Source organism: Pseudorca crassidens, chromosome 19 (genome assembly GCF_039906515.1).
Source record: "Pseudorca crassidens isolate mPseCra1 chromosome 19, mPseCra1.hap1, whole genome shotgun sequence".
In the NCBI taxonomy this organism is placed as follows: domain Eukaryota; kingdom Metazoa; phylum Chordata; class Mammalia; order Artiodactyla; family Delphinidae; genus Pseudorca; species Pseudorca crassidens.
Genome location: NC_090314.1, coordinates 57,594,070 through 57,609,167, shown reverse-complemented (window position 1 = coordinate 57,609,167; position 15,098 = coordinate 57,594,070). Strand labels below are relative to the sequence as shown.

General features: G+C 46.0%; 3 protein-coding genes across 6 annotated transcripts in view; 1 reads left to right on the top strand and 2 right to left on the bottom strand.

The window, feature by feature from the left end:
- NT5C (5', 3'-nucleotidase, cytosolic) overlaps positions 1-1,170 on the bottom strand; it is a 1,628-nt gene extending 458 nt beyond the window's left edge. The window contains exons 1-4 of one of the 2 annotated variants that reach the window (XM_067715094.1): positions 973-1,170; positions 527-627; positions 383-446; positions 48-162 (exon numbers count right to left, since the gene is read on the bottom strand). In XM_067715094.1, the coding sequence (XP_067571195.1) occupies positions 48-162; positions 383-446; positions 527-627; positions 973-1,170 (478 nt within the window). The remainder of the gene's footprint in view (positions 1-47; positions 163-382; positions 447-526; positions 628-972) is intronic. The other variant, XM_067715095.1, reaches the window with a different exon arrangement.
- ARMC7 (armadillo repeat containing 7) overlaps positions 1-5,924 on the top strand; it is a 23,028-nt gene extending 17,104 nt beyond the window's left edge. Inside the window, exons 4-5 of one of the 3 annotated variants that reach the window (XR_010937362.1) lie at positions 670-1,774; positions 3,698-3,944. Coding sequence is in view for 1 of the 3 variants with exons in the window: in XM_067715097.1 (XP_067571198.1) it covers positions 3,698-3,793; positions 5,605-5,777 (269 nt within the window). In the remaining 2 variants the exon portion in view is untranslated. Of the gene's footprint in view, positions 1-328; positions 1,775-3,697; positions 3,945-5,604 lie in introns of those variants that run through there. The other 2 variants (XR_010937363.1, XM_067715097.1) reach the window with 2 other exon arrangements.
- JPT1 (Jupiter microtubule associated homolog 1) lies at positions 4,107-15,098 on the bottom strand. Its single transcript, XM_067715099.1, has 5 exons — positions 14,909-15,098; positions 8,732-8,874; positions 8,288-8,385; positions 7,347-7,365; positions 4,107-4,374 (listed from the first exon to the last, which is right to left on the bottom strand). Exons 1-5 carry the CDS (start codon positions 14,962-14,964, stop codon positions 4,226-4,228), a joined length of 465 nt encoding a protein of 154 aa, XP_067571200.1. The 5' UTR covers positions 14,965-15,098; the 3' UTR covers positions 4,107-4,225.

The following is a 15,098-nucleotide window of genomic DNA, read 5'->3' as shown; positions in this document are numbered from 1 at the left end:
TCCCAGCAGGCTAGATGCCTGAGGTTGCTAGGGAAAAGGGCTCCTACCTTGAATGGTGTCCTTGTCATCAATGAGCAGGTCCCCCAAGACCACCGTCTTGTCCCTCGTCAAGATAATGCGCTCCACAAACTGGGGCCCCAGGTGCTTCTCCACCCAGCGGTACTGTGAGGTGGGCATAGGTGGCTCAGTAGGGCCTGATGGGCCCTTGAATTCAGGGCCAGTGAGCAAGTAGGTGTGAGGGAGGGTCTACAGCAGCTCATGAGAGAGAGGGCTCCCCTCTACCCCCCACCCCACCCCCGACTGTCTGTGTTTCTGCCGCTTTCTTTAGAAGACCAGGGCTTAGGAGCCTAAGTCTGCGGGTGAAGTGCTGGGGCAGCCGCACCTTCTCGTGCACACAGTGGTCGTACTTCATCAGAGGGCTGGTGCAGATGAAGACCTCGGTGCTGCGGGGGGGGGGGGGGGGGGCGGTTAGACAGGGTGATGCCAGCGCCTGCTCCCCACCCCCTCCCTCCCCGCCCTTCCTCACTCCTGCATGTCATTCATCTCCCGCATTGCTTCCAAGGCTCCAGGGATGGGCTCCAAGTCTAGGAAAAAGCCTGGGGCTTCATACACACTGGCCACTTTGTCCTGAAAGATACAGTGTTCCTGTCCTGGCTCTGATCCCAGCAGACCTCTCCAGCCCCAGCGAGGACTCTCAAAGTGAAGTTCCTGGGGCGCTTCGGTCCCCAAATCAGAGTCTCAGGTAGAGGACTTTGTTCAGGGGTAAGTACTCCCCCAGACTGTCTAGTCCTGAGGTGAACTGTGGATTCTGAAGTGAGAGCTTTGTTAATTTTAAACAGGAAGGTGTCACTGGACATGGAGCAGAGACAGTCCTGACCCAAGGGGAGGTCTCCCCGCTCCCAGGTGTCCTGTGGGGTCGGGGCTCCCCGCTCCAGGGCGGCCCCGCGCCGCCGGGCCCCCCCACCTCCCTACCGCCAGGTCCGGGCGCAGGGCTCGGTACTGCTCGCAGGCGAGGAAGCCGCGGCGCTCCTGCAGCGGCACGTACGGCTCCCGGGGGAAGCTTCGGCGGAAGCCCCGCAGGAGGCCGGCCTCGAAATCCGCCAGAACGCCGTCCATGTCCACCAGCACCCGCACTGGCCGCCCGCGCCGCGCAGCCATCTGCAACGCCATCGCAGCTAGGCAGGCGGCCCGGCGGAAATGTGGCCCCGGGAGCCGCCGCGCGGAGCTGGGCAAGGGGACTGCAGCTTCCGGAGCCGTGGGGTGGGCGGGCCCGACCGCGGCTGATTTGCATGGGCAGCCCCGTTTCGGGGGGGTGGGGGGCGGCGTGGCGATGGCTTGGGCTGCTTTCTGGTCTGAGGACGCACCTACGTGCACATCAGCAGCCTTCCACGCTGTAGCAGACGTCCTCGCTCACCCCGAATGTTACTCGGGGCAGAACTTCCAGGGGCCCGACAGGAGGGACTATCCTAAATACTGGGAAGCGTCGTCTAACAAGGAGTCAAGCCTCCTTAAACCTGAGACGCCATACCTGCGCACCCTGCTGTGGGGACCGGAGCAGAGCTTCCGCCCCGTCACGGCAGCACCAACCCACGGCCCGAATCACGGGGACTCCCAGTAACAGTTAGAAGTGAATGAATCTGCTTAAGACAACTGGTTCGTGTGAGCAGAGCTCCTCAGAGACGAATTCATAAACCAGAGTTGGCGTGAAACATGGGAGCATCTGCTTTAAACATCCAGTTCCACCTGGAAGAGGCGATTTTTCCACCAGGCTCAGGTAATCGGGACAGTCCTTTCTGTGGACCTGACAGGTCTCTAGGATCGGCAGCTCCACCCTCCTCTAGAAATTGCTGAGCATTGCTAAGTTTTGTTGACTCTCCTTTTCGTAGATTTCACACAATTTCCTGACTACATGTAAATATATTTACCTACAGACTAGATTCGGATTTGAGTAAGTGACCCATCTTCCTGTAGTTCCCCACCTCAGCACCCCAATATGTCTAAACCCAATGGAACAGAAGCATAAGGAAGGGGAGCCTGGCGATCTAATTTTAAAATGCTAAAGACGTAGAATAGACATCAGCAGTAAACACCAAGCCACTTGAGACACATAACTGTGTAAAAAGTCCACACTGTCAACAAAATGCTGATTCTTCTGCCATCGTCATCATTTTAAGATCATTCAACTTCATCTTCTAAACCCTAAGCTTTCTAACTGGAAAATTCAACACCCTTAGCAAACATGTTTACATAGAATTTTCTACAATCTGTAATAGTACCAAAATGACTGGCAGAACACCTTTAGGCTAGGCACTTACCTTCACAGAATAAAAAACTAAAGCCAAGTTACAAGTTGTGACACAAATCAGGGACCTCTCTTGCCCAGGAGCTCCACCATTACTGAGAGAAAAGGGTGCAGGTTCCCTATCTCTGAAGTCATGACAAACCGTAACTCAGGTGATTGGTAGGGCTAACCTGTTCTGGTGAACCTGGAAAGACTGTAGCACAGCTGTTGATTTTCCATTTTGCAAATACTTTACACAGTAAGGGAGAAACACTTAACACCTCCACAACCTATGGTCACCCTTATTCTTCCCAAAGACATGCCCAGTAAGTCAGAATAGCTGGTGGTTACACACTAGGTTTGAGTCATTTCAGTCATGGGAAGGTTTTTAGAGGTGACCTCATTTAAAAGTCTTGCTTTTAAGTTAGGAACCTGAGCTCCCAAATGACAAGCCCAAGGCACATAGCTGGTCGGTAGCACAGCTAGACCTAAAAAGCCGATTTACAGTGCCCAATGGACACTTAATATAGCATGTTGGTCTGGAACTTTCTGCCTAGCACCTAGTGAGCTTTCTCCCATCTTCTGTCTCCTGTATCACTTGAGAGGACTCAGATGACCCTGTCCCCTTCTATCTACGTGGACCCTTCCTTTGGAGCCTTCTTCTCTGACCACCCACCATTGAGAAGCACCCTACAGGCATGAGAGGACTTGAAATTTTGAATGTTAGCACCCAGCACAGGAGGGTAGGTGGTAGAAGAGTGTGAAGGGTATTGGCTAATAATTATTTTGGATACCAATTATCCATATTATTCCTGTATTTTATTACCAGAGAGCCATTAATTTTCATTTTGGCATTCTGAACTCGTGCTCTCTGACTTGAAAGCTGCTTTCTTTAGAGAGAAGCCCACTTCTCTCTGGGCCTTCCTTAGTGTGTTTTAACTTTAATGGCTCATCAAATCATTGGGCAACAAGGTTGATAGTAACAAAGAAAAAAGCAACTAAGCAAGTAGAACTCCTGAAACAATCTCAAAAAGATGACACAGGACACAGTGTTTCAAAATTTGTACATTGTTTACTTTAAGCAACAGTCCAGGATTGTGAAGTACAACACGTTTTAAGGATGAGACTTTCTTTCATGGTCAAGCACCAGCATCATGCACACAGCTTCAAGTTATCTAAGAAGAGCACTGCCCCCGGGGCGGGGGTGGGGGGTCCCTTCACCAGGAAGTCCCACTTCCATGTGGTCCCCACCCCTGCTTCACCACCTGGAGTTCGTCAGTCTGAGCGCACAGCGAAGCCTCCCTCTGCGTGGGAGCAGCAGGCTTTGCTCAGCCAGCCAAGTTAGTATCTGGCTGAAATATTTCTCAAGGTTCAGAAATGAAAGGCAGTTGTTTGTTTTGTGTTTTTGCTTTGCAGGCAGCAAGGCATGGGGCGCAGGCCTCTGTCGCTCCATATGGCACAGGAAGATGCTTTTTGCAACGGGCACTGACAAGTTAGGGCAACACCAGGTAGGTTCAGCATCAAGACACCCTTGTTTGGGGGGCCTGAAGGGACAGCGCCTGTGGACCGTTTACTGGCCTGTCCGATCCAGGCTTGGTAAACCCTAGTAAAGCTGACAAGAAAAGGGTTTTAAAAACCTCAGTACAAAAGATCCTCTAACACATTTGAAACCAATTTATCTGTTCTTAAAAACACGGTACTAAGTGTCACAAAGCTTTCCCTCCAATCTACTACTAGAAAACACTCATGCCAAGGCCTATACACCCAGAGGAATCAGGACAGACAGAGAACCTGTTCTTCCAAAATAAAAAAAGACAGCAGTACATAAAGTGCTTCTTTTTTAATGAAACAAATCCAAAACATGTACAGTCAGGCTCAAGTTGTGCAGTTCACAAGCATGGAGAAAACAAAGAAACGAAACGACAGAGTTCAGGGCAGACGGAGCTAACCCAGGACGAGGCTGGACTTGCCACCAGGGGGGTTTCTCCGGGATGGCACGGGCGCCGGTGCCACTGGGCTGGGCACAGGGGCAGCGGGCACAGGCTTCTCCTCGCTCTGCCCCAGGCTGGCCTGCAAGTCTGTGTCTACGTTTTCTAGGAAAACAGAATGAAATTAAGGCTAATAACTATTCCCAGTGAAGATGAAAAGCCTAAGTGTTTTGGCTTTTGGGGTTTTTTTTTTGAGGATGGTTCAAACCATACCTAGAGCTTTAAAGAAGAAACCAACAATTACCAACCATCTGGCAGCCACTATCCAGAATTAACCACTGTTAATGTTTTGCTATATTTGTCCCCAGATCTTTTTCTGTGTACGTTCCTTTCTAAATTACAGAAATATATGAAGACATAAATATTTTAAATGAGAACATTACAGATAAGCTCTAGGTCCGTCTTCCCTGATGGTCCAGTGGTTAAGACTCCGCGTCCCCAATGCAGGGGGCCCATCACAATATCTGGTCAGGGAACTAGATCCCACACACATGCCGCAGCTAAAAGCTCTAGGTCACTGACCACCGCTCCACCTCTGTGGGTCTCCTCTCCCTATACACAGAGGCCCTACTACTAGTTGTGTGCATTCCTCTAGTCCATTTGTTTTATGTATATTTTGTGTATTTTATTTCCAGCAAATTACATAGAATAGTGTTTTTGTTGTATTTAACATAAATAATATCAATTTTTTTTCTTTTTTAACTTTTGGACATTTACCCCCACTTACACACATGGTCATGATCCACCTTGCTTAAATAATTGCTTTATATTATGTACAGCGTATATATGATTAAGCCTCTACCGACAGCAAAAAATTGAAACTAATCCAACCATTCCAAAACTGTAATGCGCACACTCTGGAACGTGTGCCACGGGGACACGAGCTGTCATCTTCAATTTGAACAGATTACACACCACCTTCCCCAGTGGCTGTACAAGTTCTACCCCACTGCCCGTGTCAGAGTATGCTCTCCCTACATCTTTCCATTTCCACCACTTGATAACCATCTCACCTTAATAGCTGACGAACTGATGGGTGAAAAATATTTTTAAATTCCTGTTATATGTTACATTTTCATGATTAATGGGTGAGGTTGATTTTTTTTTTAAACGATATAATATCCAGTTGTACAGACATTTATTAAAGAATCTACCTCCCCGCTACTGATTTGTAATATATTAACCCAGTCACTCCCATCATGTTAACCCGGCACTTTCCACATTAAAGTTTTAAGAATTAGTAGTGTATTATTATCCGATATCCTAAATATTGCTTGATTGATTCTCTGACTGATTTGTGAAATTCCCAACAAGCATATATCCTTAAACAGGTAGTTTCCATTGAATCAAAGTCAAGAGTGACTGCAAAAGAAAAAACGCTAGGGACTTCCCCAGTGGCGCAGTGGTTAAGAATCCATCTGCCAGTGCAGGGGACACAGGTTCGAGCCCTGGTCCGGGAAGATCCCACATGCTATGGAGCAACTAAGCCCGTGTGCCACAACTACTGAAGCCCGCGCACCTAGAGCCCGTGCTCTGCAACAAGAGAAGCCACCGCAATGAGAAGCCCGCGCACCGCAACTAGAGAAAGCCCACGCGCAGCAACGAAGACCCAACACAGCCAAAAATAAATAAATAAATGAATAAACTTTAAAAAATAAACAAACTTCCTGGACTTTTTCCCTCTTTCTTCAAGATTTCCAAAGTCCTCCCTATAGCCATTCCTGTGTTTACCCAAAAGATGATGCCAATATATCCAAACAAAATATGTTTTATTTCAACTGAGCAGAACAGCTTGGCTTTGCAGTGAAATTGCCAACAGAACTGGGGTCGACCTTTACTCTCCAGACCTGTCCTGAATGATTGTGCCCTTGTCATTTTATGCCAAATGAGCTGAAAGTAGCAGCAGTCAGGAACACAGAATAATCAGGTGGCAAAATTGATGATCATTTAAAAAAAAAAAGGAAGGACTTGCACTATACAGCTGCCTGTGCTATTCATTCACCTCAAGGATCTGCAACACTGAGCTGGGGGTGGGGGGGGAGAATTAATCATTAGCAAATGACTTATCTTTTCCTAACTTCAGGGCTCTCACTTCTCTGGGCTCCCCAAATTTCTCATTATATCCATTGGCCAAAATTAGTGAAAGATTAGCTGATGCTTGCTAAACAAGGTCTGACATTGGAAGTACTTCAGAATATGAAAAGCAGCAGAATCAAAAAGCCTAGATTTTCTTTACCTCTAGAACAATCTTTTTAAAATGGAACAAGTTGGACAGGAACAATAACTAATACACCTCCTCCCGTCATGCCCAGCAAGAAACGATGAGAGGACAGAAGGGGAATGTGATTCTCGTTAAACATTTCTGTTTCCCTGGAAGATTGACTCGCAAATTGTAATGGCAGAAAAAGGCCTTGAGGAAGCGGCTTCATCCTCCTAGATCAGGGCGCCCTGTGACGGCTGCATGTCACTGAGTCAACTTTAACCTGACTGCTGCTGGCCGACATGCGTAAACCTCTCATCACACGCACCGGCAACTCTCTGGCGCTTGTTGAAGAAGTGCCAATAAGTACTTCAAAGGTTTTAAATAATTAAATGATTACAGCTCATTTCCACATGTAATTGGTGATATGGGTGCTAAATGAAAACTTCACCGGCCCGCTAAGTCATCATTCACGAGATCACAGGGTTACAGCAGCTCAGTATAAAATCAAACATTTTCTAAATTAAATGCTGAGGGCTGACTTGAAATGCTAGAGACTTTTACTAAAAAGCTCTCATTGAGTGTAACAAATACCAACCTGCTTAACGCCCGTCTGTTCTTAAAGGTTTCTCCAGTGGTTTTCCTTTCTAGTTCGTTTCTAGCATTGCTCTCACTGCTGGCCGATACCAAACGTGGCCACACTTGCTAGCTTTCCAGTTTCATTTTGCCTTCCTCTCCACCCAGAGGGCGCTGGCGTTGGGGTAAAGCCAGGTTCACTCCCCAATCTCCTTCCCCAAGACATGACTTGAATACAAATTCCAGTCTATTCTAACATTTACAGAACCAGAAGTTGTGATACTTTTTCAGAAGTACTCACCATGAACATCACCTTCTCCCTGGAAAAGAAAAAAATTAACAATTTACTTCAGATTTTAATTTTGCCACACACAAAGAAAAACAGAGTTCAGAGAAGCTACTGTCTATTTGAAGCCAAATGTGAAGTTTTGTTTTGATGTAGTCAAGTTCAGGGTCACGCTGCCATTACAGTAAACAAACTTTATTCACCCTGGGACAATGCTACACAGATATGCTGCTGGACAAATTGTCCCAGTGCCAGTAACATGCCCCGAACACCAAAAAAACCTTAACATTTACGCTGATGACCTCATATCAATTCGCATTTCAGAGGATCTTTTATCAGAACAGGAAATTGGCAAACCTGTCCTTCCACTCCCCCCTCCTTTCTCCTGATCTAGCTATTGAAGGACCTCCATCAATTCCAGAGCCTTTCTGCAGGTCTCCCCACACCCAGATGGCTGATGCCTCCATGTGCTCTGAGGTCCCTACTCAGGGGGACATCCCACCAGGCTTTCCAAACACATACCTGGGGCTCACAGGCCGTGATCACCTGCAGACAAAGAATGGTAACACCATGGTATACAGCCTCCTGGAGTTCAGCTCAAAACAACTGGGCAACCTCTGCCAACAACTGAAACAGTCCTTGAGCTCAGATATGCTACTATGTGTGAGATACACACGGAGTACGAGTGATCCAGTTTCAAAAATCAATACTGAAGGACAGAGACTAATCCTAGTGGTAGCAGAGACATATGAACAGACCAAGATCCCATTGACTCACCTTTCTGACTGACTGTCAATCTTCCATCACCAGTATGGTTAGTCCCTTTCCTAACTACCTTTATGTAAAACTCCAGTGGCAGGTCTCAGTACAATGGGGGTGGTGCAGGGCAGGTGGAATTAATTTCTCAACTGTATAAACCTCAAAGCCTGTCTTTCCGCCCATACTGTCACACTGACCTTCAGATCTAAGAAGTCTCCAGGGTTTGCTTCAGAAGAGTTACTTCTCTGGGGTCCAGATGACTCAGAATCTTCCCGGCCACCACAAGACTTGGCACCTGAATCAAAATATACTTTCTTAAGGAATACAATGGAAAGACCTAAAGCAAAACACTATTTAATTAGTTAGTCTCATACTACAACATGAGCTAACAGTGTTAGGGAGTGACGGCTTAAAAGTTCTACAGAGGGTCTAAATAACCCAGTCTGACGGTTGTCCTTATTCTGATCCGTTACACAGACTCCCAGCATTTCCCATTTCTTAGTCCTCGTCTCTCCTCCCATGACAAGCTTTAATTGTTGTCTCTCATGATTAAGCTAGATTTTACTCATCAGCACAAAACCAGCTGTGGTGGTTCTGCTGGGTCCGTCCCTTTGACCAGGGATCACGGATACTAGCAGTACCTGCCGACTTGGCCCAGGAAGGGGGATTTTCCTCAGGTGTCCCAAAGATGCTAGAGGCCATTTTATTCCGCCTCACAGGTTGTTCTGTTGGTTCATCAAAACCTAATGAAAAATTGGATCCACCACCTGGAGGCCGCAAAACCCTAGGAATGATGGCAAAACAACGATTTCAGATCAGATCAAAACATTTCTTGGCACGCTTGTTTTCAAACACCTTTCATTTTTCTCAACCACTCATTCCACCTATCCCCCCACACACACACACACAAAAGAGAGCTGCTAATGGGAAAATTAGGAATTGATTTCATCGTGGTATAAATTCAGTGCTGGATGTTAAGGTATGAAATCCCGCTCCGTAGTATCTGTGGCGAGGTTGTGCCTCACACGAGGCAGCTGAAACGGCCTGAAAGCACCCATAGCAGGCTGGTCGGCATCCCATTATAGGAAAAGGCAGAAACCTAATGGATGTTGTCTATCAGGCTCAGCTGGACACACTTGCAAAGAAGTTGAGAAGCACATCTTGTTATTTATTTTAAAAAAAACTGTTCGGGGGGCTTCCCCGGTGGTCCAGTGGTAAAGAACCCACCTTCCAATGCAGGGGACTCGGGTTCAATCCCTGGTCAGGGAACTAAGATCCCATGTGCCCCATAGCGCAGCCAAAAAAAAAAAAAAGAAGAAGAAGGGTTCCATTTTTATTTTCAACGAAATTTTTAAAATGGAAGAATATACATATAAAAGTTGACCAATTTAGAAGCCCAAGGAAAACTGGTGATAGTCTCTCCCGTCTCAGCATGACTCACAAGCCCTGTTGATACACTTGTACCTCACTGTTCTCACTAATCATCGTGAGTGACCAGCCACAAGGAGAAAGTCAATGAGAAATTCAGTTTAGGACCCCATGGCATGCTGTATGTCCAGGCGCCTTTAGATACCATCTACAGCTGTTTTGTTTGACAAGGAAATACAGCACATTCACATTTCCAGGTCTTCTTGACACAGGCTGACCAGTTTGTCCCCTCTGTGGAAAAACTCAATTGAATTTGTCCTGTCACCACTCAAAACAGAAAATGGACATGGTTTCATGGAAAGATTTTCTAACTACAGATTCACTTCCTTTATTGGTGATCAGAGTGGTCTGTTTTTCTATTAAATCATTTTGAGTAAGAAACATTTTTCTAGGAAGGTGTCCATTTCATTCAAGTTTCCAAATAAATACCATTGTCATGTGTAAACTCAGCTCTGCAAGTTTTCAAACATAAGGTCTTTCTAGTTCACTGATTTCCAGCTTTTCATTACCACACGGACAACAAAGTCTGTGTGACATGTTCCCCTGAAATTTGATAAGATGTGCCTTATGGCTTGATATGTGGTCAGTTTTGTAAATCTTCTATACGTGCTTGAAAAGAATGTGTATCTGCCAGTATTCTGTGTGTCTACCAGATAAAGCCTGTAACTGAGTTGTTCAAATCTACTGATTATTAAATATGGTTTATCAATTACTGAGATTTCTGTTATCAACTTCTACTACAATGGGGGTTTTGTCAGTTTCTCCTCAGGACTCTGTCAAGACAGAGTTCTCTCTCAAAAAGACCACCACTGGGGAACCGCAGTTCCACTGCAGGGGACATGGGTTCGATCCCTGATCGGGGAACTAAGATCCTGCAAGCCACACGGTGCAGGGGGAAAAAAAAAAGACCACCACTGCAGTATTTTATTTAGTTCGGTAGGGAGAACTGCGTTGGGCTAACTGGCTAGTCATTTTGATTAAAGAAACAAAATATATATTCTTAACTCACTTCATTTACCAAAATAAATTCCAGCTAGGTCAAATATTTCAATTTAAAGCCTAAGACAAAAATATTGGAAGAAAACATGTACGAATATGGTCCTAGTCTTGAAGAAAAGGGCTTTCCTTCTAAGCACAAGATGAAAGCCAGAAACCATGAAAAATGGACAGATTAAACTTGGCAAAAATACACATTTGACAAAGGGTAATATAAATGCTTTTAAAAATAATTTTAAAAATCGAGAGAAAAATGGACAAAAGGTAAACAGACAATTAAAAAATATGGATCACGTCTAAACACTGAAAATTTAAATTCACAAGCAAATAAATGAAATTTAAAACAAAAGGATATTTTTTTTGATTAGGCTGGTAAAGATGAAAAAAATGCCAATTTCCAGTATGAATTAAAGTGTGAGAATATAAATTTGCACAAACTTTCTAAAGAACATTCTGATAAAACGTATCAAATGTTTAAGTTTGCATCTTATATGAACCAGCGTTTCTACTTCCAGAAGTTATCCTAAGTAGATAATTAGACATATGTACAAGAACACTTGCAGACGTAGGCTTGGTTACACCTAAGCAGAACACAAGGAAATCGAGATAAACTTGGCCTCTCAACCATATCTAGTTCTTACCATCTTCTCCAACCCAGTCAGGCCACTTTCTTCACTGTTCAGTGAACTGTTCTGGCTTATCTCCACCTTGGAGTATTTACTCCCATATTTTCTCCTGCCCAGAGCACTTTCCACCCTTTCCTTGGCGACTATTTCAAAATCCAGCCCATTTCTTAAACCTCCACCTCCTCCATGAAGCCCTCCATAACCTTGAAGAATGACAAGTAGGACACTGAGAGGAAAGCATGTTAGACACCCTCCTTCTGGTCACCAGCTCTTTCTGTAAAGGGCCAAATAGTAAATATTTTTGGCTTGTGCTTCGTTTGGTCTTTTGCAACTGTTTAGCTCCATCACGTAGCACAAAGGCAGCCATAGACGACACAAAAACGAATGAGTGCAGCTATGTTCCAATAAAACTTTATTTCTGGACACTGAAATTTGATTTTCATGTCCTTTTCACAAGTCATGAAAGATTCTTCTTCTTGCCTTTTTCAACCATTTATCAATGTAAAAATCAGGTGCCAGCTGGGCTTGGCTCTCCTCTATCTAGTTCAGCAAATAGCCTCATTTTTTAAGAGAACGAAGTCAGGCCTTGAGAAGTTCTAAATAAATTGCCCAGCATTAGTTAAGTGACAGAGATGGGGCCAAATCCCAAATCCCCTCTCCCTGACAGGCACACAAGACATGCTCAAAGTGCTGAAATAGGGGAACCACTCTAATGCCATTTTTCTCTTTAAACTACATACCTATGTGGTTGGTGCTTTGATTGCTTTTCTTGTTTTCTAGCCTTAGACTGAAGCTATTTCTTATATACATCCTCTAGCATCCTCCCCTAAATCTAATATTCGTGTCTGTGTCCATAGTAAAATTCAGTACTCAATTTATACTAAATTAAAATTTTATTATTTTCCCCATGCGGGCAGGGAAGACCCGCTTTTATAACATGTAAAACATTAAAAACCCCACTGTTTCTAAGTCTCAGATATTAAATATCCACTTAGATTAAATTCATTATATGAATTAAGATAAATGTGTTCAGGCATACCTCTTATAAAGATAATTTTAGGTTTGCTAATTAAATTGTTTAAATCATAATTAAAGGTATGTTATAAATTCTTAATAGTCATTTTCTTATGTTAAAGTTGGAAGTGACTAGGTTTTTATCATTTGTACCTCAAATCAACAGACACTTGAAATACTATAATCAAAATTAACCTGCTTCAGGGAATAACCTGGTGATCCAGTGGTTAGGGCTCCACGCTTCCACAGGATGAGGCACAGTTTGGGGAACTAAGATCCCAAAACAAAAAACAAAATTAACTTGCTTCACTGTCATCCCCTTCATCCCCTAGAGATTAGAATGATTTTCCTTACTATCATAATTAAATTCTCATGAATTATTTCAGCAAGATGAAAATCTTCAGAACCCTAATGGGCCAGGAAATTTTTTTTTGCCTTGAAAAAAAAAAGACACTAGAACCCAATCACCAGCTTAAAAAGAAAGTCAAAGCTCTGACCAGACCAACTTTTTAAAGGTCTGTGTTCCTCTTGCAATAGCAGGTACTACCTACTCCGATGACGTCAGTGTTGGAGAGCCCATTTGTAACAGCGAGACATCCCCAAACAAAGGATTTGGATCATAAGACAGAAATTATTTCAATTTTATTTTTTAAGATCCTGCTGTTTTTTCTGAACTATGCGTATGACTAGGTCAGGATTACACATCCGAGGCTCAACAAAAATGTGTCCGTGTACTGCGGATAGCAATTTTCAAAAAATTACTCTTTCTTTCTTCTCTCTTTAAGTCCCAGAGTTGCTCTATGATCTTTGCAGGTCATTCCTTCCCTATCGAACTAAATTTATAATGTGTTTATGGAGCCAGGAAAATGTTACTGGAGAAAAGCAGTTTAAGAGAATTAGGTGAGATTCTACAAGAAGGAAAGGTAGGAAGTAAATAAAAGGACAAAATGCTACAGTCTTGAGATTACAATATTGGAGGGAAATTGATGACAACAGGCGAATTAAAACATTTATTTTGCAGACCCAAAAGTCATTTATGTCTCACATTTCAAAGATACAAATCAAAAAGCTAGTGTGAGGATTCATTTGACCTGGTTACTTAAATTCTTTGTGAAGCACTAAACTGCACTCAACCCCAAAGGATAAAACCTCAGATTTTTAAATATAATGTGTAAATTTTCACATTCCAATCACTACAGTATGACCAGCATAAAGTTGGCCTCACAGCACAAAATGAAAAACCGAGGTTCAATTTGTTCCAGCGTCCTCTGAAAAAAAATGATCTCACTGGAAGGATGACAACAGAAGAGGGAGTGACCAGTGTTTTCGTAGGTCTATCCTACTCAAGTTCCCCTTCCTCCCAGTAACACACTAATTTATTTTTTTAAATCTTTCCCATTCTTTTCTACATTTTGAAAGGGAAAGGAATGAGTTGAAAAGGAATGTCATTTCCAACACTCCCTCCTAAGACTCACTGCTGAGGCCTGCTTTTTGTCCCCAAGGACTCCAACCCTTGTGAGACACTGCTATTTCACGGCTGTCTTCTTAGCCCCACAAAATGGCTCCCTTTGTGCCACTTGCCCAGGACCCCCAAGGCTGGCCACACATGACTTCAGGTCATGATCAATGAAGAAGAGATGCTCAGAAAAAGTGGAATCTAAGCTTCCTCCACGCCTTGAGCAGGATCCCTGAGATGCCTGTATCCCACCTTAAAAAACAGCGTGCATGCACTTAGCCGAGACAATGTAGACATCTACCACCGCATCCAAACCCTTCCACCAAGTTAGGCAAGGGCTTGGAAAAGGGACCCTCCCAGTCCAAACACCGTGCCCAGGGCCCCCTTCCCCAAATGCAGTGGCATGAGTGGCCAGAAACGCCCCGGCTACGCAGGTAGAGATAGTACGGAAGAGACAATGGATGTCTCCGGCCCCGCCCAAGAACAGGAAACCTCCTCCGGCAGGGGAATCGCGGCCAGAGGTGAACTCATTTTGCATACGTCAAAGGGGGAAGCGAAAGAGGTGGGTTGCAAACACCGAGGTCCGAAGGTCTGAGCGCAGAAAACCCACTCGGAACGACTCGCTCCCCCTCCCGTTCGGAGGTGGGCGCGGGAGGGGAAGGAGCAGGGGTCTTTCCTTTGTTAGCAGAGGGGGAGGCACTTCGCGGAGGGCTGACGGCTGGGTCCTGAACGGGGGTGAGGGTCGCGACGACCAGCCCCGCCCGAACACAAATGCCACCTGCCGGGCGGACCCGAGTGGGTAGGAGCCCGCCGGACCGATCGCTGCGGCTGCAGGATCTGACCGCCACGCCGGGCGCGGGGCCACCACCTGCCCCGGGCCAGAGGCACGAGCGCGTGGGCGGGGGTGGGACAATAGGGCCGGATCAAGGTGCCCCGCGGGCTGCCCGGGCACCCGGGGCCCAAGACCACCGCCCTGGGGCCGAGCCAGCCACGCCACAAAAGGGAGAAAGCGAACCCTCTCGGCACATTCCGACTAACGAAAACCCGCCGCGCTGCGAGCGCGAGCGGCCACGGCCCTCCCCAGCCCCTAGCTCCAGGGAAGGAATGAATGGAAGAGGAGCAGGAATCGGGCGGGGCCGGCGCGTCAGGTTAGCCGGCGGCACAAAGGGGGAGCCGGTGGCCGAGCCCCACCGCCCGGCCGAGCGCGAGAGCAGCGCCCCGGGCACGTTACCGCCGACGACCTGCCGCCAGACCCGCCTGGCCCCCTGGGCAGCGGCCCTCCCGCCCCCGAGCCTCACCGGGAGCTATTCCTGCTGTTGGGGTCGACGCCCTTGAAGGTGGTGGTGGTGGTCATGGCGCCGGGGAGCGAGGTAGGCTGGCGCGGGAGCGGAGAGCTGAAAGGGTCAGGTCTGAGGAGCGTAGAGTACCCCCACAGCCCAGAACCGGCGACCGCTGCAAGAGCCTCCGCCGCTGTTTGCCAACCGGACC

What these genes read in the sequence shown, in the direction of transcription:
- JPT1 (XM_067715099.1), bottom strand. Translation starts at nt 14,964, where the DNA reads ATGACCACCACCACCACCTTCAAGGGCGTCGACCCCAACAGCAGGAAT. An exon ending in AACAGCAGGAATAGCTCCCG is followed by an intron (nt 8,875 to 14,908) that starts GTGAGGCTCGGG and finishes CATCATTCCTAG; the next exon opens with GGTTTTGCGGCCTCCAGGTG. An exon ending in TTCCTGGGCCAAGTCGGCAG is followed by an intron (nt 8,386 to 8,731) that starts GTACTGCTAGTA and finishes ATTTTGATTCAG; the next exon opens with GTGCCAAGTCTTGTGGTGGC.